The sequence below is a fragment of the Sturnira hondurensis genome, unplaced genomic scaffold (genome assembly GCF_014824575.4).
Source record: "Sturnira hondurensis isolate 20B ecotype Veracruz unplaced genomic scaffold, ASM1482457v3 Scaffold0007208, whole genome shotgun sequence".
NCBI classification, from domain to species: Eukaryota; Metazoa; Chordata; class Mammalia; order Chiroptera; family Phyllostomidae; genus Sturnira; species Sturnira hondurensis.
In genome coordinates this window covers 2,665,910-2,687,351 of record NW_028079839.1, presented here as the reverse complement: position 1 = coordinate 2,687,351, position 21,442 = coordinate 2,665,910, and the positions used below count along the sequence as shown (strand labels likewise).

General features: G+C 54.7%; 1 protein-coding gene across 2 annotated transcripts in view; it reads right to left on the bottom strand.

Annotated features, from left to right (window-relative positions):
- Nucleotides 1-21,442, bottom strand: part of DOCK1 (dedicator of cytokinesis 1) — a 377,799-nt gene that overhangs the window by 329,380 nt on the left and 26,977 nt on the right. For both annotated transcript variants that reach the window (XM_037051192.1, XM_037051193.1), the window contains exons 2-4: nucleotides 8,740-8,823; nucleotides 3,377-3,417; nucleotides 1,218-1,273 (exon numbers count right to left, since the gene is read on the bottom strand). In XM_037051192.1, coding sequence (XP_036907087.1) covers nucleotides 1,218-1,273; nucleotides 3,377-3,417; nucleotides 8,740-8,823 — 181 coding nt within the window. The remainder of the gene's footprint in view (nucleotides 1-1,217; nucleotides 1,274-3,376; nucleotides 3,418-8,739; nucleotides 8,824-21,442) is intronic.

The window sequence follows — 21,442 nt, the reverse complement described above, 5'->3', positions numbered from 1 at the left end:
GGGCTGGGGGGGGGGCGCAGCGGGGGAACAGGGCCAGGTAGACAGAGCTGGGGGGCTCGGCCCAGGCTTCCACATGGTTTCCAAGCTGTTCATGTTCCCTGCGCTCCATCCACTGCTCCTGCTGGTACCTGACGCCAGACCAGGAACGGGGACAAAGTGTCTCCATCTGTGTGTGCCTATCCGTCTGTCTGGCAGGGTGGGGCTCTCCTGACTGAGAATTAAACAGTCTCTTGCTCACTGTACTATCAGGCACCATTATTCTGTTTTCCACACACTCCTTTGTCATCATCACAGCACTCTTTAAAAAAACTGGTCACCTATGGGCAGACCCCCACAGTGACGCTAGCAGAGATCGATGTCACCCCACTGAGAGCATCCTTTCTCCAGTCATTGCCACAGCAGGTGGAGGCTCCAAAACGGCCCTTTTCATCTTCCCCTTGGTACAGCGTTGCACACAGAAGGTTTTATCTGTGGAAAAGCGCCATGGAGCAGGCCATCCCACGGACGCCTCCCGGTCACACTCTCCGTGGGAAGAAGGGATCGTGGTGCTCTAGACCGGCGGCTGTTCCCCTGCACACGTGAGAGGTGCCCTGCTCAGAAAGGCAACTTTGCACCCAGCCAGGGAGATGTCATCATGCCGTGATCACATGACTAGTGACTTCATGGCTTACATATTTAACTGCGTGTGAAGCTGTGGCTGAGACAAACAAGGACCCAGTTCACACCTGGCTCTTCCCTTGCCGCTCCTGCCTAGTGGGTCCCTGCTCTGCAAATGTCCTTTTAATCACCTTATCCATCACTTCCAGGACTGCGAAGAAACGCGTATCACAACTGGACCAGATGTAAAGTTTGCACGGCCCAACTGAACACCTGCTGTTCGCACTAAACAACTGCAAAGTCTTCCAGAAAAGGGTTCTGAGTGGGGGGGGGGGGGGGGGTGGTGATGTGCTGCCCCTGCCGCGTGGGGAGGCTCCCCAAGCACGCACTGGGCACCGGGGCGCTTCCGGAAACTGACGCCAGGTTCAGGATCAGGGCTGCAGGTGCGCTGACCCGAGGCTCTGCAGAGGCTCAGAGCCAGGCTGAACACAGCCCTGAATCCCCGCCTCTCCCCGCAGTTCCGGCCACGCTCGAGGCCGTCACACCCACTCTCCACCCCCAGTGGAGTTCTGCCCTTGGAAGGGCCCCAAGGCCACACGCCACACTCTTCCTTGACTCACCCTTTTCCTTCAACTATGGCTTCTTTCAGATGAATATATGAAGCAGGAAATATGCCCTTCGGGGAGGAAACAAAAACAGTTTTTATGATCAATACAAACAGTGCCTGTCAATCAATCAGCTGCCCCAAAGGGGCGGGAGGGGTGACTGGATCTGTGTTAAATCTACAAGCCGTCTGCTACGTCTCTCGTGCAAATGAACAAAGAAAACAAGTATAAAAAAGTCAACTCCATAAGCTTTTGTTCCAGAGAGGCTGCCGGCGTTGTAGGAAAGAACAGAAGCAGTCCATTTGCGAGGAAAAAAATCCCAGAGGACTCTCCCGCACCTTCTCCACAGGCCACGCCTTGTTTCCACTGCCGACCTGGACACGGGCAGATCAGGGGCCACTGGCGCCTGCACTCACCGCAGACGATGGTCTCTGACAGTCCCCAACCTCGAAATGCTCAGACTGTCACCGAAATCATCAGTTCACACTACTGACCACCATGGGCTCGGTGACCACTGACCTGACCCCCCACCCCAAGGCTTTCGCAAAAGTCTCCGAACCGAGGGCCTGTCTGATCAACACAGAAATGGGTGCATTTCGCCCAATCTGCACCACTCCTGGGGAGCACCCCGGTTTCCCGTGCCATGCACACACAGGCCTGACGGCACGGAGACCCTCTGGGACGCAGCCCACGGCGAGCCAGGAGCTTCCCCAGGGGTGCCGGTCCTGCTCCCTGACAAGACCAAGCTGCCCCTTCCTGGCGGGAGGCAGAGTGGAGCGAGCACCGGGGAGGCAAGGGCCAGCCAGGCGGGAGTGGCTTCCTGCATGCGATTCAGGGTGCGCGGCTGAAACCCCTTCAGCAGCACAGTGGCTCTGACACGCCTCCTGTGGGACGAGGCACTTCCGCCTGGGCTTCCCCAGCACCCGGCCCCCTCACATTCGCACGGGCCACCCCGGAAACCACACCACGTACCATGCTGTGGAAGGACTCGGCCCCACAATGCCTGACCCATGGGCCTACGGGACAGTGGTTGGATTTCACAGAAGGAGAAACAGCACAGAGAAGGCAGGGGTGGGGCAGCAAGACAGAGGCAGAGCAACAAAGACAGCAGCTCAAGGCCGTCTGTGATCCAAGGTCTTCATTAATGAAGGTCGACATGGGGCTGCAGCTGCAGGACGACACTCTTAGTTATAAAAGGGGCCGTCGATGTGGGCCACAGCTACCCCGGGTGAACTCTGTCCCACCATCCAGCTGGCTTGAAACTGACCCTGACCAAACTGCATGGCCCCAGGCCATTGGGTACAGAGACTTGCCGCCCTCTCTGGGACTGGCGGGGTGGGTGGGGCGTCCCTGCTGAGCCACCGACTTCAGAAGCCTTAGTTACAGGCTCAGGACCCAGGGGGGTCCAGCCCAACAAGGAGGTAATGAGAGGCGCAGCTCGGAGACAGGAGTAACACGAACCATCGGTCAGGCACAGTTAGCCGTTAAACATGGGCAGGGCGGCGTGGGCAGCCCAGAAGGGACACCGCCTCTAGATCAGAAAGAGAAACCGAAGAGCCGTCATTAGGTTGGTGCAGCTCAGGAGGGAAAAGCCACAGCAGAACGGCGCTCGGGCGTGTCCACCGCAGCAAGCGAGGTGCAATTATGGCCTGGCCTGCAAAGGGCCCGGGAGAGCACAGCCCTTTCTCCTCCTGCGAGCCGGCGTAAGCGGCGTAAAAACAGTCACAAGCAAGAGGGAAAGGCACGTGCGTAATCTCGCAAATCTGTAAATTTGTCATCGTCAAAAAGAACGGAAAACCACAACCGGCCTTCTGGGTGTGTTTTTTGTTCTCCGCAGTCACCACACCCCTGTTGTTCACGTCCTGCGCTTCAGTGGGTGCAAATGCACACCAGGAAAGGAGGGGTTCCACCCTCCCCGCGCACAGGGCAGCCGCCTGTCACAGCCGGGCATTCACCCCCAGAAATGCAGCTGCAACCGCTGCGTCCACATGTCGTCCCGAAGAAAGCAATTCAGAGCAGTCCATGCTTCAGCCCGTATATGTAGTTTAAATTCAGAGAAAGAGATAGGTAAGGAAAGCGCGTAGGCACAAACGAGACGGAATTGATTTCCTCTCACGGGGTGATTTATGGAGAGACATGCACTGGGTTTAATAAAGAAGCAAAAACCGACTTACCTTCTTAGACTTCTTCCTTAAGGTGTAGCCACGGTACCACCCTGAACAAACACAGAGCAGAGACGGTTAGTCAAGGAGACATAGGGGGTCCTAACAGCACCTTCCTGTGATCCTAGGGGGTCACTTTGTCACCAGGAATCAACGCTCCTAACGCTTTGACATATACTGGGGGGCAGGGTCTCACAGTGGTCACCTCAAGGCTGCACCTGAGGCCTGGACAGCGGCCTGGACAGACGGACTCCAGCTCCTTCACTCTGTCTGCCACGCATGGCCGTGAAGGCGTCACTTTAAAGTTAAGAAGCACAGTCTGGAAGGTGGAATGTCCTTTGCCCACTTGTCCCCGAGTTGGCTCCTGAGAATGCACCCTCCTATCTCTCCCTCTGTCTGACGTGGATCAGGGTCACTGTCAAGTGCAAACACCAGCATCCTCAGACCATCCAGGGCTGCCCTGTAACAGAAATCCTACTGAGAGCCAACGTCCCCCAACTTCAGAGAAGGGGAACCCCACCCCAGAGCAGCCCTGCCTCACAAAGTCCTGCTACGGGGAAAGCAAGGGACAGGAAGTAGCGGCCCAGGACCACAGGCCCATCCATGGCCTTGGGGTCTGGCTTAGACTCAAGTCCCCACTCCGTCCCATGGGGAGGGAGACAAGAGCGAGGGCAGAGGACTGACTGCTCCAGCTGCTGGCAGGAATCCCAGGGTAGAGGGAAGGGTCCCTGCAGCGACGGACCGGCCAAACCAGACCACACCCCTGGCCCCCCCAGGCTGAGGGCAGAGACTGCCCCTGCAAACAGCCACGGGGCCAGTGCCATCACGGCCTCCCAGCAACGCCACCACAGTGTGACGTCTGCGAACGTTCCTTCGCCCCAAACCCTCGGAAGTCACTTTCGGACACTCCCCTCAGAGGCATGCACCCAAAGCTCAGTCGTGTCCCGGCTTGGCCTGTAGGAGCAGGTGGCCAGGCCAGAGGACCACCACAAGCACCTGCCACACGCGAGCTGGCACGCTCCCGCTAAGCCAGCAGACACCGTGTCTTTGCAGAGCGCCTGGAAGTCAGCCTCAGAAACCAGGGCGTCTGAACTGGCACAGGAAGGGGCGTCCGAACATGGCAGCAAGGGTGGGGCCCTCTGAAGAAGTAATTGTTTTCACGACCAGGGGTGGGGACCCCAGATAGGGACAGGGCTCATGAGAGCAAGGTCCTCTGAAATGATCACGTTGATAGATGCTCTAGGTGTCCAGCACAGAGCGCGCAGATGCCGGGGCACCTTGCCAAAAACTCGTGGAGACGGCGAAACCACCACCTGAATCCACTTCCCTTTCCTGACAAGGGCACCAGAGAGACAGCCTGGGGGCACAGCGGGCACGGCAGGGCCGCATGGTCCAGGTTTCAGCTGCACAGTTGGACGGTTAGCTCCGGGGAGCTGTGCTGTCCTCGCCTGTGGCCCCTCCACGCCCATCCCAAATCAGTGCCCTCCAGGGTGGTGTGTGCAGACAGGGACAAGAGCAGGGTCAGTACGCTCGGGGACTCAAAGCCCTGTTCACTCAACGTAAAGGGCTGTCGCTCTCCTGCCGCGGGGGCGTCTCTTCTGCACTGTCAGTATCCATATGTCCTTTCTTGTCTGGGCCTGACAAGGGATTAGCGTCCTAGACTATACAAGGAAACACTGCAAAGTGACCAAAAAGAGAGAGAAACCAAGTAAAACACAAGCAAAGTTTATAAACAGGGCATAGAAGAGGAAGCCTGAAAGTCATACACGCGCATGTATTCAGAGATGCTCACACTTCCTAACAGCCAGAGAAATCAACACTTAAAACCCAATGATCAGCCCTGGCCAGGTGGCTCACAGGTTGGAGCATTGTCCAGTGAACCCAAGGACTGAGGTTGGGGCGCCTGCAGGAGGCAGCCACTGATCCATGTTTTTCTCTCACATCAATGTTTCTCACTCTCTCTCTCCTCCCCCTTTCCCTCTCTCTAAAATCAGTAAAACATAACCTCAGGTGAGGACTAAAATGACTAAAAAACTAGGAAATAAAAGGAAAAGCACAATGATGAGAGAGAGCAGCAGAGACTAGGGACACAGTAGGATGTGGGTCACCCCCGGGCACTGCGGGTGGAAGTGGAGACCGTGGCAACGTGTGTGGAAGCAGTGTCCCCACTGATCCAAAGTTTATATCCTGATACCCATGACCAGCAACCCCCTCCTGGAAACTCATCCCAAAGCCCTGAGCACCCCCCACCTGCGCACGGTGGGACGGACACGGGGCCCACGGCTGTGTAATCCAGCGGGGGCAGGAAGAGGAGGAGGCACGGGAGTGCCCGCAGTGGGGGGCCGTCAGTGAGACATGGTGGGGGGGGGGGGGCCACCAAGCAGAGAGCGCCAGGGGCGGACCATCCAGAGACAGCAGGGTTTGGAGTACAGCACGGAGGAGCGAATCAGAAACAGAGCTACCACCACATTCACATTCGTGAAAAACAGATGCGCATCAGCCAGAAAAAGACCCCAGAAAAACACAAAATCCTCTTCGAACCCAGCAGCGGGGCTTCCAGGAGGAGGGAGGAGGGAGCAGCGAGCTCTGGGCTATACCCTTCCTTTCACTTCTGCTGGCAGACGGCAGTTTCTCCCCCAAGCAGAAGGACAAATCAATAGGCTGCCTCCCCAGGACTGTGAACGCGTTATCCCTTCGACCAACTGAGCCCGCAGTCTGTGCCCGCCGCCGCCCTGGCCAGGCCGGCCAGGCAGACCCACGGACCGCCCTGCACGGCGCACACTCGGAGACTCCCCAGGACAAGCAGAGGGCAAACCAGGAACCCGGCTGCAGGGCAGAGACTGCGGTTTAACCAAAACAATAACGTCCTGTGCTCTCTCCCTCAGGCACAGCAACCAGTCCCCGCAGAGGCCAGGCGCATGGGGGCCCTGAGGATCATCTCATAAATCATCTCATCTGGGGGCCCGGGTGGGCCGGACCTTGCACCCTGAAAAGGCAGGGCACGCCCTCAGCGGCCCTCCTGCTCCTCCCCTCGGCAGCAAGCAAGCCCCCCACATCAGCCTCAGACAGAGCAACCAACCATCCAAGGAGGGCGGGTTTGCTTTCTGAATCTCCCTGTAAGGGGTGAGCCCCTAGAAATCTTATATTCCCCGGTGCAGTCTCCATCACATCCTGACGGGGATCACACAGAACAAGAAAATCAAATTTGACAGAAATAAATTGCCATAGAGGAAAAGTGGGAGAGGGTAGGAGCAAAGAGGGAAGAAGAAAGTGCCAACCTCTAACACAGTATACGAGATTTACTTTTTCTCTTTATTATTTTATTTTCTATTCATTATGCTATTATGGTTGTCCCAAGTTTCCCCCATTCGCCCCCCTCCAGCCAGCACCCCTCACTCCCTCTGGTGATCCCCTGCTTTTGTGCATGTCCATCAATCCATGAAGTTGAAATAGAACCGAAGCAGAAAGAGTAGAAAAACAATTATTCCATTTATATTTGACGGTAATTACATCACTAAGTCTCCCAAAGCCCAAACTATTCCCCCAGACCCATTCCTCTGACCTGGTTCTGATTCAAACCAAAAAAACAGTTTCCAAAAAAGCGGATTTCATTTGTCGTCAAAGTCTTCCCCAATTTAAACAAAACGTGGAAGACCAACGAGCCCACCAATTCCAGGCTCACTGGAGGGCCCTTAGGATGCCAGCCAAAAAGTCAGCTGTCTGCTCTCTGGGTTTCTCCTTGTAGGTTAAACGCATGACGGAGATCACTACCCGCTCAAAGGTACCATGGCTTTCACAAGGACATTCTTCTTCGACAGCAAAGGACAGAGAAGGACAAGGAGTCGCAGGCCCTACACACCCAGGCCACACAGGAAATGTTATCTATTCAGAAACGACGTCAGTGCCCAGCACCTATTAACCAGGGTTCCAGCGTCGGCTGACCGGGGGGCAGAAATAAAGAAGGAGCAGGAGCACTTTCCCCTTCAGATCAGAAGACGGTCTGAGATGAGAGGTTTGATCCTTGACCTCCACTTAATGTCCCTCTGTTTCCTCTGAGCCACTGCCAAGACCCAGCGAGTGAGAGCGGATGAGGCCACTGGCCCGCCCGCAGTGGACTGAGGATGGGCATAAGGCACCCACCACCCTCCTCATTTGCTCCAGGCTGGGCTCTCGAGGACCGTGAAAGCCTTTTTCTATTTCTAACAGGACTTTCGTAGGGTAAAGGCTGCTCGTGGAATGGAATTCCAAGTCAGCATGGGTCCCCTGGAGAAATGAGGGACACGAACGTGGGTGTGTGGCCAGGTCAGCACCTGTCACTGGAATCTGGGAGGACCCGGGGCCGTTGGAGCTGGCCTCCAGCAGGAAGGCAGAGCGTGGCTTCCGCGAGTGCCGAGTGGATCTCAGGGACTGAGTCTGAGGTTTGGCGCGGGCCCGGTGACAGGGCACCTGTTGGTCCTCTCCACCCCTCCTCCCACTTGGAAGGATTTGGCTAAACCCAATCTAAAAGCAATCTGGTTGTTGTAATCGTCGGTTTTAATTGCTTCCTTTTATTCCTAAGCTATATAGGAGTCGCCTCTTAAAGCAGGAAGTCAAGCCACCAAACACCAGAACTGCATCGTACATAAACTCCCGGATGGACGAGCGTAAAGCCCAAGGTTGTCATTGTGCCTCCTCCGTGCGGCCACCACCGGAGTGTCCACTATGGGGTGGTCCGCGCGCACCGTCTGCGAGGGCAGGTGGCTGGGGCACCGAGGACCCCGGGAAGCCGCTGTGTACTTTACTGGGTAACGGTAACAATGGCTTCCCTGTAGCACGTCTCACAGGGCGGGGACCCACTCTGTTCCCTCCTAGGAAAATGGGGCCACAGATCGATAAAAGAAAAGGAAGTAAGAACTGACCCTTTCGGATCCTCTGAGGATGTAAGTTATTAACAAACCGAAGGGAGAGGATGAAAGGCCTCACCACTCCCACCACACACCTCAAAACAATGACTTCTGCTGAAATATCTTAAATGCACTTTCAAATTTTTTTCCAAGGAGTCAGTTATTAACAGTCAGGATTTGCATACATTTGCAAAAAAAGGAACCAATGAGGTTTTTCTTAATGAAAACAAGTTTTCCAACAGAAAGTCTTAGAGGCTAAGACAATGAATTTTAGGGGTGAAGTTCATTTTAATAAAGCCTTCGTTAAATAACGGATAGCTTCCCTCCTGTCCTCACAGGAAAGGGCCTCCATCACGCAGGAGATCCATCCCAAGAGAAAGGCACATGTGTGTACATGCTCTCTTAACCACGTAATGCTCTGTCCGTTGGGCATGAAAAGGCGTACTCACTGCCCAAAACAACAAGAGAAGAGACACCGGAATGTATACGCACCTTCGTACGTTTCCAGGATGTGCACGGTGTCCCCTATTTGCAAAGAGAGTTCGTCCGCTCCCCGGGCGTCGTAGTTGTAAAAAGCTGTGAAGGAGAGAAGGTGGTAAGGAGAGGTCAGTGGAGGCAGAAGGGCTGATGCTGCTTGTCCCAGGCCGTTTTCAATGTTAAAACGCATTGTCTCTGCCCAGATCACTTTCTCTGATGCTCTTGAAAGTGGCCTTTTTCTTTAGAGAGACAAATACAAAGCATCACCATTTAAATAGAAGATGTGTATAGCTACTCATGAGACCAGACAACCATAAGTGATCTTTTTACTGTGGTAAAGGATATGTGATGCGCAATCTGCCTCTGAACTGTTTTTAAATGCACAGTCTGGTGGCATTCGTCACATTCAAACGCTGTGCTACCCGCAGGACTGTCGATTTCCAAAACCTCCTCATCCCTCCAAACGGAAACCCCGTCCTACCCACTAAGCAACCGCTGCCCACAGGTCCCGCCCCCAGCCCCTGACAACCCAAACCCACTTCCTGTCTCTTTGGATTGGAGGGCTCCAGCTACCGATACCAATGGGATCACAATATTGGCATTTTGTGTCTGGCTTCTTTCACTTAGCACAACGTTTTCAAGGTTTAGATACGTTGTACCTGATTTCAGGACTGTATTATTTTTGTGGCTTAATAACACTTATAATAGGAGGAAAACTGAGGACACTGTTAACATTTTAATTGTCACTTCCTATACTATCTTATATTTCCATTAATAGACTTTCTCCATTAGACAACTTCTTTTTAATGGGAATAATCACACATGGAATGAAAACTTTTAGGAAACCAAACTAGTTTTTAAAAAATAAAAAGACAACCCACTGAATAGGAGAACATATTTGCCAATACATCTGATAAGGGGTTAATATCCAAAATTTATAAAGAACTTATAAAACTCAACACCAAAAAAACAAATAATCCAATTAAAAAACAGGCAAGGGTCTGAACAGACACTTCTCCATCAAGGACACACAGTTGGCTGGCAAACATGAAACGATGTTCACCACCACTAACCATCAGAGAGATGCAAATTAAAACCAGTGAGATATCACCTCACACTGGTCAGAATGGCCACCATCAATAAATCAACAAATAGCAAGTGCTAGCGAGGGTGTGGAGAAAGGGGGACCCTCATCACTGCTGGAATGCAGACGGGTGTGGATGCTGTGCAAAGTGGTGTGGTAAAGCAGAATGGTAACGTCTCAGAAAAATTAAAAATGGATCTGCCTTTCGATCCAGCAATCCCACTTCTGGGAATTTATCCCATGGAACACAATATACTAATTCAAAAGAACGTAAGCGCCCCTAGGTCTATTGCAGCATTATTTGCAATCACCAAGATCTGGAAGCAGCCCAAGTGCCCATCAGTAGCTGCATGGGTAAAACAACTATGGGACATTTATACAATGGAATTCTGCTCAGCCATAAAAAAAAAGGAGGAAACTTTTACCCTGTGTGAGAGCATGGATGGACCTGGAGAATATCGTGCTACATGAAACACGCCAGTCAGAAAGACAAGTACTGAATGATCCCACTCATACGTAAAATTTAATGAACAAACTGAACTAACAAGCAGAACAGAGAGAAACTCAGAGAGAGCAGGATGACAGCTGTGGCGGACGGCGGGGTAGGAGGTGGAGGGATCGAGCAAAATGGAAAGAGGACTCGTGGACATGGACAACAGGATGGCGATTGCTGTGGGTGGGGGTGATAAGCGGCATAAATGGTAATTGGAAAAATACAATAAAGTAAGTACATAAACTTACGTCTTAAAAAATCATATAACCAATGTTGACATTAAGCCAAAAAGCTGTCAGAATCAAATAGGCAAAAATGTGCCTGGCATTAAGAAGAAATCCTTAACGCTGGGAATCCTGGACAAGCCTCCAAAATCCCCAATCCTATCGGTTCATTCCCACTCATCCTAGGTCGGCGCCTAGCAAAGCAATGCCATCGAATTCAGACCACACTCTGCCCCAACATGACAGTAAAGCAACTGTCACTTTAGAAAGTGTCAGAGCCCCCAAATTATTTAATTAGCCTATTCTCAATTTGTAAAAAAAAATACAGAGATACAGTGATGTTGCTCCTTCCCAATGGATTCCACCCAAAACAATGTCATGTTCTACAGAAAACTCACCACCCAATGCCTGATCAATTTCTGTCCATACGTCCTTCATGTCCCGCCGGACTAGGCCACCCTGAAGTGGCACCTTCGCCATGTCCACCTCTAAAATCCTCCTTGATCACATCATGTGCAAACTCTCCTGGCAACCATGGTGGGCTGTCCAGCCCCCTCACCAGACCCGTGACCTTCACTCCCGCCACACACTCCTAGGCCCTGGCCCTTCTTCATCCTGAAAGAAAGACGCCAACTCACCCCACACTTGTGTGCACTGACGTACCCTCCTCTCACCAAGTGGCCTGTCCACTCCGAGTACCACCTCTTCCAGAAAGCCACGCCCAGGTAAGTGTGCTCTGCCAACCCCCTTCCTCACCATCTGCAGCACCGGAGCACCCCTACTCCCCGCTGTCAGCTCCAGGGCTGAGCCCCCGACTGGGATGGCAGCCCGGACATCAGGCCCCAGAAGCCTCCCGGGGTGTCACATTCAGGGACAGCGTGCAGGGAAACGCCTCCACCGTGAAGCCCTGGTGACCGCAGCACGCGACCCACCCTCTCTGTGGTCCACTCCCCCATCTGTAAGAGGAGCTACTGATACCTGCACCTCACGGGACTGCGTGTGCTTTTCGTCGTGTCTCAAGATAGCGCTGCTGACAGATCTGGCAACTCGGCGCAACAGGGGGAGACGGGGAACTCTCAGATGGCAAAGGCTCGGGTGGCGGTCGGGACGCCCTGTCCGGACAGCTGTGAGGATGCCTATTGCCACCAGAAACCGTCTGAAGATGCCAGGGCGAGCACACTGTCCCGTGTTCGCAGGGTCCTAACACACCAACAGTCATAGTTAGGTAGAAAAATCCACTTTCCCGAGTGTTTTCCTGTATTTTCACAAAAGTTTAATGACCTCAACTAACCTAAATGGTCATTAGCAGTCATTTAAGTTTATGTGGTATTTTAGGGTGAACCATTGGCACGAAACGGCGGCATGAGGCACCGGAAGCTCCAAGCACACGCCAGCCGTCCCCAGTTGGGCACGCTGGTATGCCCAGGCCTTGGGGAACCTGGAATGCGTCCCTCACAGTTCTTACCAGCCTCCCTGCCAGCGTACCAGCTCAGTTGTNGCGCAACAGGGGGAGACGGGGAACTCTCAGATGGCAAAGGCTCGGGTGGCGGTCGGGACGCCCTGTCCGGACAGCTGTGAGGATGCCTATTGCCACCAGAAACCGTCTGAAGATGCCAGGGCGAGCACACTGTCCCGTGTTCGCAGGGTCCTAACACACCAACAGTCATAGTTAGGTAGAAAAATCCACTTTCCCGAGTGTTTTCCTGTATTTTCACAAAAATTTAATGACCTCAACTAACCTAAATGGTCATTAGCAGTCATTTAAGTTTATGTGGTATTTTAGGGTGAACCATTGGCACGAAACGGCGGCATGAGGCACCGAAAGCTCCGAGCACACGCCAGCCGTCCCCAGTTGGGCACGCTGGTATGCCCAGGCCTTGGGGAACCTGGAATGCGTCCCTCACAGTTCTTACCAGCCCCCCTGCCAGCGTACCAGCTCAGTTGTAGATGTGGGAAAACTAAACATGTCAAAATTGATAAAAAATAACACAGGGCGAACAAGCCCGCTACAAACGCAGCCAGGCCCGCGCGGCTCGTAAGGCAAACACACAGAAAGCCCCGTGGCACTGGCCGCTCCCCTCCTGAAGCAGGCGGGCAAAGGCAGGGGAACACAGACTTCAAATTCCACTATGAAATGAGCTTTAAAGACTCTGATTTCATGGGTGAAGGAAGCGAGGGCCTCCGAGGGTGCATGCACGTAGCCCCAAAGGACAGAGCAGAGCTGAGGGGGCCACAGCACTGGCTGCCCAGCCCCCAGCCTTCGGTCCTTCTTAGAGGCACTGCCTAAGCACCCCTATATCAAAACCAAAATCAAAGACTCAGCTTTGTGAGATTACTGGATGAGGGAGTGGGAGGGAGGGAGGAAGGGCGGTAGACAGAACCACAGCCCCCAGACTCCCCTGCATCCGAGCCCTAGACTCTGCGAGGATGGCACCTTACAGGTAGGTGCCATCAGGTCAAGGTCCTAAGATGGGGACTCTAGTAACCCTAAGTTACCCGTGTGGGCCCAGTGTAGTCGCCAGGCTCCACGTAAGAGGAGACGGGGGTCAGAGTCAGAGAGGAGATGAGAGGGCAGCGGCCCAAGTCACAGCGAGCCAGAACAGGCCGTGAGCCAAGGGACATGGGCTGCTCAGAGGCTGGTGAAGGCGAGGACCGGGATTCAGCCCCAGAGCCTCCAGAGGGAACCTGCCCCGCCCGCACCCGAGCTCAGGGCTTCTGACCGCTGGGACTGTGAGTCTGCACATTTGTGTTGCCCGGAGCCCCTGAGGTCATGGGTTTCTGTTACAGCAGCGCCAGGAAACTCACGCGGGGAAGTGTGTGAGAAACCATGCAAACTCGGAGTTCTGTGGTTTATTTCCTCCCTGCTTGATAGCTGGAGTGGGTCCCCAGGGCAGACACCTCGATCCGACAGGTCTGGCGGAAGGCCCCCCACTTCTGGGTGACAGAAACATGAGGAAAACTCAGTAAATGTTTCTCCAATAAACCCAAAGGCATTCAGTGTAAAAGGCTATCACTTATTCTGAGTATTTGCTCTTCTCCAAATGGCCCCTTGCTGGGGAGCGAGCACAGGGGTGCAGAAGGGTCCTCTCCTTCACAAAGGATGGTCAAGACGGATGGCGCCTGGGTTACAAACGTCTTTACGTGGCAGAAGTACCACGACGGCAGCCTCACTGCCAGTCGCCTGATTTGTCTTCTTTTTCTGATTGGTTATGACCCAAGAACAGCTCCACCAGAGAACATGGTCACCGCAGATCCATCCACATCTTTGGAGAGAGTGGCATTCACCACCCACCACCGAGGTCTGGTGGGCTGTAGGTCCAACATACTCCCCCTCCTCCAACTCATCATCTGTCCTCCTAACAGCCTGGCTAGAGACGGCGGCACGGTGTATCCTGGATCCTGGACTGCACGGTCCATCCCGCGTAGAAGCTTGACTTGTTGCTCACGGGGAGAATGAAATGGGAGCCCTGGCTGCTGTGGCTCAGTGGACCCAGTGCCAACCTGCAAACCAAACGGTCACCGGTTTGATTCCCAGTCAGGGCATGTGCCTGGGTTGCAGGCCAGGTCCCCGGGAGGGGGCACATGAGAGGCAACCACACACTGATGCTGCTCCCCCGCCCTTCTCCTCTTCCTAAAAATAACTAAAATAAAATCATTTTTTAAAAAAGTAAAATGGGAGAGGGTGTAGAGATAGGCCAGTGAGAAGGCTCTTCCCCAGGACCGCATCTCTGTTTTGGGAAGGGCTAGCAGCCGCCCAGGGTGGGCGGGCACCTAGACCCTCCCCGCAGAATGAGCCGGCACCCGTGCGCACGGCCCGCGTGGTCAGCGCGGTGAGATGGAAAGTCGTCTGCTCAGCCTGACCCCGAACACGCTGCCCGGGGGCGTGAGGAAGGAGCTGCAGCTCACAGGTGAGAGGAGGGCTCCCGTCTGCCCTCCGTCGTTGACAGTACGGGTACTATGGACGAAGCTGCGGCGACGGGAGGCGTGACGTCCGGATCCCACGAATGATGTAACGACGATGACGACGGTGATGGTGGTGGTGATGAGGATGAAGATGATGAGGGTCAAGGGTCATGGTGAGAAGGTGATGATGGTGCTGATGGTGGTAATGGGGGTGGTGATGACGGTGATAATGATGATGACGGTGATGACGGTGAAAACCGTGGTGATGGTGCTGGTGCTGTGACGCTGGCTGGCACTCACTGAGCACATTCTGTGGGTTAGGCACTGAGACAAGTGCTTCACAGGCTCAGACTAATTTAACACTCCCGACAGCCCCGTGAGTGGATACAGAACTTTTCCCACTCCCTCGTCAGGGGTCGAGTCCGGCAGCGAGGCGGTGGTCCACATGTGAGCAGCTGGCAGAGCAGTGGTCCAGAGCCCGAGGCCAGCAGGCTCCAGGGCCATGGGGAAAGCCCTGCATGGTCTTGTCCTCAGCCCTTGGCCCACATCTCTGGGCCTCAGACTGACCGCCCTCCCTCCTCCTCTCTCTGCTGGCAAATGACAACGCCCAGGTACACCGGTGTGTGCACGGCTTAAGTCCGCCAATGTCTGTCTAAAACAGGGTGCTCACAGACCGCTCGTTCCTCACGCAGAAGAATGAGTTGAGGTGATTCTAGAAATGCCAGGTTGGTTTAACATCCAGGAGCTGATCAGTGTAATTCACCACATTAACAGAGTAAAAAAAATTTAAGAATCACGTGATCGTGCCAATCAGTACAGAAAAAGGGCCTGAGGAAAGATACCTGCATTCAGGGAAAAACAAGAAAACCTACTTGACTGCTTTGGCAGTAGGGAAACCCACAGCGAGCCATGGCCCGTCCGACGAGTCCCACAGAGAGGAAGCGTGACTTGCTCAGGGTGGCCCAGTGGACCCCGCAGAACCCCGGACCCTGTGGTGTCTCCCCCATGGTCCCAACCACCGCACTCTGCCCAGCCAGAGTTGTCACCATCTCCCACCGGGAGGAAAAAGAACACTGTGGCCGGTCTCCCAGCCGACTCTGTATCAACTGTATAAACTCTCTCTTCTCTCCAACCCCAGGGCTGCCCCCCTTACATCTCCCTCTGAAACCCTGAGCTGCTGCCCTGGGCTTGCTGAGCAGTGGCTGAGTTCCCCCCACAGCATCCGAAGCGCTCTGAGATCTGACTTCACTCCCCATATGGTCTTTCCGCCACCCCACCTCCCCCCGCCTCCCCCCACCCCCTAGGCCTGCCCCAGGGTCCCCACCTGCTGCGAAGGCCCCTCCTCCTGCACCTCAGAAGAGCCCCGCCAGTCTGCAGGGCCTGCCTTTAACGTCACATCCTTCTCCAGATCCTTACTGAACTCTTCCTCCCCACACCGAAAACAAGTCCCTGCGTGCCTGAATTAACTGCTCGCTGCTGACCTTTCCTATCAGCTCCGTGGCGTCCCACAGCCTTGGGGAATTGCTTATCTCCACGTCCCTCTCGAACAAACTCCTTGGAGGGCACACATATTTATTAGTCCCTGGGTTGTCCACAGTAGCTAACACCATGCCTTGCAGGCGGTCAATAAAAATGCACCGAATTTAACCAGATCACAACAAATCCCTCTCCTTGGGAAAAGCAAGCACAGACCGAATCGTTTGTTCCTCTTCAAAATGATCTCGCCCTTTACAGAAGGATCTGAAAGGAGGCCAAGACGCATTTAGTCCATAAGAGAGAGAGACACAATTTCCAGGTTCCGGTTGGGTCTGGTCCCTGTAATGAGTTAATCTGCCACGGGTGCTCAGGTCCAAAGCCTCCATACAGCACCCAAGGCCTGACCACGCCCCACTCCCAGACATCTGCCCAACTCAGTGTCCTACCCCACAGCCTGTCCTCCTGAAACATGCCTTCAGGATTTCCAGAGTAATTTCAGAGTTATTAATTTTTTAACAAGTCAGCGTGCAAAAATTAATCGCCCTGTGTGTGATCTCTGTCCCTCCGTCTTGCCTTCGGTTGCCAGCAAGTGCTTGGCAGCACGTCTCCCCGGGGCTGTGAAGACGCAGGCTGTGCCCTTCGGGAGAGCGGGCCGGGGCCTGTCTGTGCGGCTCGGGGCTCCAGACGAAAGAGCTGCCCAACTACTGTTCTCGTGTTTCATAAACCCTGCACATGTTTATCCAGTCTGAGCCAGGAACACACTCAGGAGCTCCCGGGCCCGTCGGCCTCCTGCTCTGGCGCAGCACGGAGCTGGCGCTGGGGTCGGAGAGGCGCGCGGAGCGCAGAGCAGCCCCAGGGAGCCAAGTCGGCCCACAGCCTGGTCTCTGGGGAATGACCGGGCTGGACGCGTTCGGGAAACACAATGTAGAACAAATCAGGTGGTAAGTATCCCTCCTGGATACACAGCCAAAAGAACTGAGAGCAGGGACTTGAACAGGTGTCTGTACAGCCTTGTCCCCAGCAGCATTATTCACGGAGTAACAATGTTTCCACGGGAGAGTGGAAACAGCCCAAGTGCCCCTGGACAGAGGAATGCACCCGCAAAACACCGCCTGTGCACACCATGGAGAACTATTCTGCCTTAGAGAGGAAGGAATTCTGACCCGTGCTACCTTGAAGACATGATGCTAAATAAGCCAGACACACAAGGCCAGTTACTGTGTAATTCCATGAATAGCAGGTACCAGAACAGCCATGTTCACAGAGACAGGAAACAGGTTGGAGATTGCCCAGGGCTGGGGGCGGAGCGATGGATGGGAAGCTCATATGTAATGGGTGGAGAGTTTCTGTGGGGGACGATGAACAATTTCTGGAGATGGACGTTGCTGATGGCTGCCCAACCATGTGAAGGTCAATGGCACAGAACTGGGCACTCAATGATGGTTAAAATGGTCCATTTACATGTGGTCTGACCATAATAATTTACATGTTGTCTGACCATAATAATAAAAAAAATATGATGAATAAAAGAAAAGGCTGGCAAAGTAAAATAGGCGAGTTCCCTGTGGACTGGGCACCCCCCTTCCTTGACTGTGAGCTGTGAAATACTCAGTGGTTCCACACGCAAACTCCTCCAGGGTTAAGCTTCCCTTACCTGGTCCAGCACAGCAGGTCCAACCAGAAGCAGCCAGGGGGCGCTAGGGGTGGTGGGCTCGGGGCCGAAGAACACCTCTGGTACCCTGAATGCCCCCATTTCTAACAAGGGTCCCACTTCCAAATCCACACAGTGACTTCTGCCGGGTCCCTCGCTGTCCGTCTAAGGAGCACGGAGATGGCATCCCGGCCAATAAACCCCCTGAGGCAGGACTTCATGCAACATTTGGATGTTAGAACCAAGGAACTCATGTGAATAATTAAAGACCGGGAGCAGGGCATAGTAAGATACGTAACCATCACCTGTTACTCAACATTCTTTTTGCCTTTCGGATGGAAACACATGGGAGGGATGGGGGAGATAAGAATATGAAAAGAAATCTATAAAAGAGTCTTTTATCAAATTCTAATTGAAGTGATAGGCACGACTCAAAGATATTTGAATATCTTTCTTCAGAATGAAACACTGCCCTATGCCTGCGTTAAGCACAGCTAGCCAGCAACTATCTCATTTCCATCTCGTGCAAAAGGCCCCAGTGCCCAAAGCATGCGGTTTCATGGGACATGCGGTGGGGTGTGCGGGAATGGCAACAGGAAAAACGGGACTCCACTGTTCGACACTTTTGTCCCTCACAAAGTCGGTGCAGGGAGAGAAAGCTGTCCACCTCATTACTGACAGTCTTTGCAAATCCTCCCACAAAAAAGAAAAGTCTTAGCTGACCTGAAAATTATCTGTTTTTGCACCTACTTTTGTTCAGAGGTGTCAGGACGAGATGGAGGGGAAGATTTCATCTTTTTAATCATCTTTCTCAAGGCAGAAAGGCTACTGCAATTGAGGAAAACAGACACTAGGGAAATAGCCAGAACCCCAGCCCCACCCCCCAGCCCCCACCCCCAGGCCAGGGGCCCTTCACCCTGACCTTGGAGGCTGGGCCAGCAAACCCCACCTGCTCTGGCCAGCTGGAAGTGGCTCCGCAGGTGGGAACGGCAGACCTGCAGCCACATGGGGTGCAAGCTCAGGGGACTGCACAAACAGGGCCGGCCCCAGCGAGGCCCCGGGGCAGCCAGGGCCTGCTCACTGTCTGCTGTAAACAAGGCCAGGGCCCGCAGCGCCCAGCACTGGTCCGACAGGTTCTGCCCGAAGGACACTGTGACAGCGGACACAGGCCAGAGAGTGCAAGGAAGGGAGGCAAGCCAGGTCCGTGGGGCCACACGGGAGAAAACAGAAAGAAGGCACAGGCCAAGATCCACTTTGCTGTGATACTAAACAATAAGGTCCCTTCATCGCGTCCCCCAGTGCCTCTTACTGGGCTGCAGCGGAAGTCTCCGGGGCCTGTCTTGTGGAATACAAGGCCACTCTCTCTCCTCCTTTCCAACCATCCACTCTAATCTAAGCAGCGACTAACAAAAAGGGAAGGATAAAGCAAAATATGTAAATTTGGTTTTCCTAATGGCAAAGAAAACAATGACATATATACAAAATTCACAACTAAAGTGAGCCATCAACCCAGGGGAAGGCTCTGTCATTATGTAAATGTAAGCAGAGGAGTCCCCAAGCGGCGGAACCTCAGAGCCACCACCCACGTCCCTCCCGTTCCAGGCCCAGCCCCCACACACGCTTGTGTGTGGAGTCCCCCTTCTTCCCCACCTTCACCTGGTCCAGTGCTCCAAAGCGCCCGTTGCCTGTACGAAAACCTGCCCCCATCACTCCCACCCCACAAGGGAGCTGAGCAATCATTTAAACCCTACACCCGAGAGGCAGGTGGCCCAGGTCTGGCCCCATAAGGACCTCGGCTCCCTCCTTCGGGCTATGCTGGGACGGCCTCCCCTCCCGCCTCCTGCTCCCCCCGCAGAATGGGAACTGTCCCTGCTCCCAAGCACTGCATCTGGGCTGGGCCCACGCTTCGACCTCCGGTTTTGACTCCCTGTCGGGGACCAGGGGGCTGTGTCTGGGCTGCCCAGGAGGGAGGCACGTTAGCAGTTAGCACCCGGAACACACAAACACGTCTGAACAGGTTTCCCTCCCAGGGCCGCTCCTCCAAGGGCGTTCCTAGGAGGCTGGGGCTGCCCTGTGAGAGGGGCTGGGCTGGCCCTGATCTTAGGCCGCTGGGACCAGCTTCCAGACCACCCAGGGCGCAGGCCCCGCCAGCTGTGAGCACCTCCCGTTTGTTCTTGCAGAACTGACGACCCTGTTGCGGGTCAGCTCAGCAAGTAAAAGCAGAGAGGGCTCAGGAGCAGAGGGTGCAGGGTGAGCTCACAGGGCAGCCAATGTGCAGGCGGCCTGGGCAGGATCCTTGGCGCCCGCCAGGCTGAAAGTGTGCTTTGCTACTGGGCCTGTGGTGGGACCTTGAGGACACGACCCCTGGTGAGACTGTCAGAACTGAGCTATCAGACATCGCAGCTAAGTCTGGTCTTCTGTTTCCAGGGTGACACAGACCCAAACAAAACTGCACTGTTTTCCAGCGGACTGAGGACCCCAGTCACACTTCCGCTGTCTCGATCGTCTACATTGATGTGCTCGACGACTGGGTCAGTCAGCACCCGTGTCCCTGCGGGCACCGGGCTCCATCGGGCACGGATGCAAAGGTGGAGAGGACGTGGGGCAGGTGTCAGCCGCACTGGGGAGCCCAGAGGTGCAGGGACACGGCACTCTGTGTGTTTGGAGGAGTTGCTCCTGGACCAGACGCTGGCAGGGGGAGGCCCTTCCTCGGGCTCCACTTGGTAAGTACTCGCCGGACTCCTGCTCCGTGGAAGGCAGCGCACCCAGGGGCTCCCCCAGGGTGGGCCTGGCCCTGCCTGCCTGTCCGCTGCTCATGGGCCCCACTACCCAGACCCAGGCCTGCGGGAGCTGCCTTGGGTGTCTTCCCCTTGAGGTCGCTGACCCCACCCCGGCCAGACCATCAGGCTCCTGAGCATAGCTGGGCGTCCACCTTAACACCCGGCACCCCCGAGGAACCACCGATGCCCAGCAGAAGTGGCTACAGGATTTTCAGGGCCCGATGCAAATAAACACAAAGTCCCTCGTTCAAAAATTATTTCAGTTTTCAAAACGACCGGGATGGCTACCATCTCCCCAAACAGCCAAAGGAACAGGTGCCGGTGCAAATGTGGAAAAACTTGAACCCTTGTGCACGGCCGGTGCGAGGTGAAATGGCGTGGCTGCCGCGGAACACTGTCCGGCAGCTCCTCGGAAATCAACGTGTAATGACGACGCGGCCCAGCACGTCCACCCCCGGGACAGACCCCAAAGCACCGACGGATGGAACTCAACCAGGTCACTGCTCGGCCTGCTCCTGGCCGCACCACTGACTGCGGCCAAAGGGCGAGGCAACCCGGGTCCCAGTCTCCACCAGTGGATGACGGGGAACAGAACACGCTTCACACACACGATGAAACTCTATGTGGGCCCAGAAAGGAATGGGGTTCTGACACACGCCACGGCAGGGATGAACCTTGAGGACGTCGCACCAAGTGAAATCAGCAGTCGTAAGAAGGACAGATCCACTTTAGCGGTAAAACCCCTGGGGACAGAACGGAGACCGGTGGTTTCTGGGGACTGGGAAGGGCAGGGGAGGAGGACCTGGTGTCTGAGGGGCACGGAGCCTCGGTTCTGCAAGATGGAGATGTTCTGGAGGGGGACGGCAGTGACACTCGTGCAATGACGACAAAACATTTAGTGCCACTGAAGTAACTGAGCACCCCAAAACGGCCAGAGCTGGGCATTCTGTGTTCTGCCTATTCTACCATGATAACAAAAGAGGGGGAGAGAGAGGGGGGGGTGCAGGCCTGCGCACCAGCTGCGGCTGCAGGAGGCGTGCCCTCCCCAGCACAAGGGCCCCGTGTTGCAAGGACAGCGCTTCCCCAGCAGGGCTCTGTGGGCCTGAG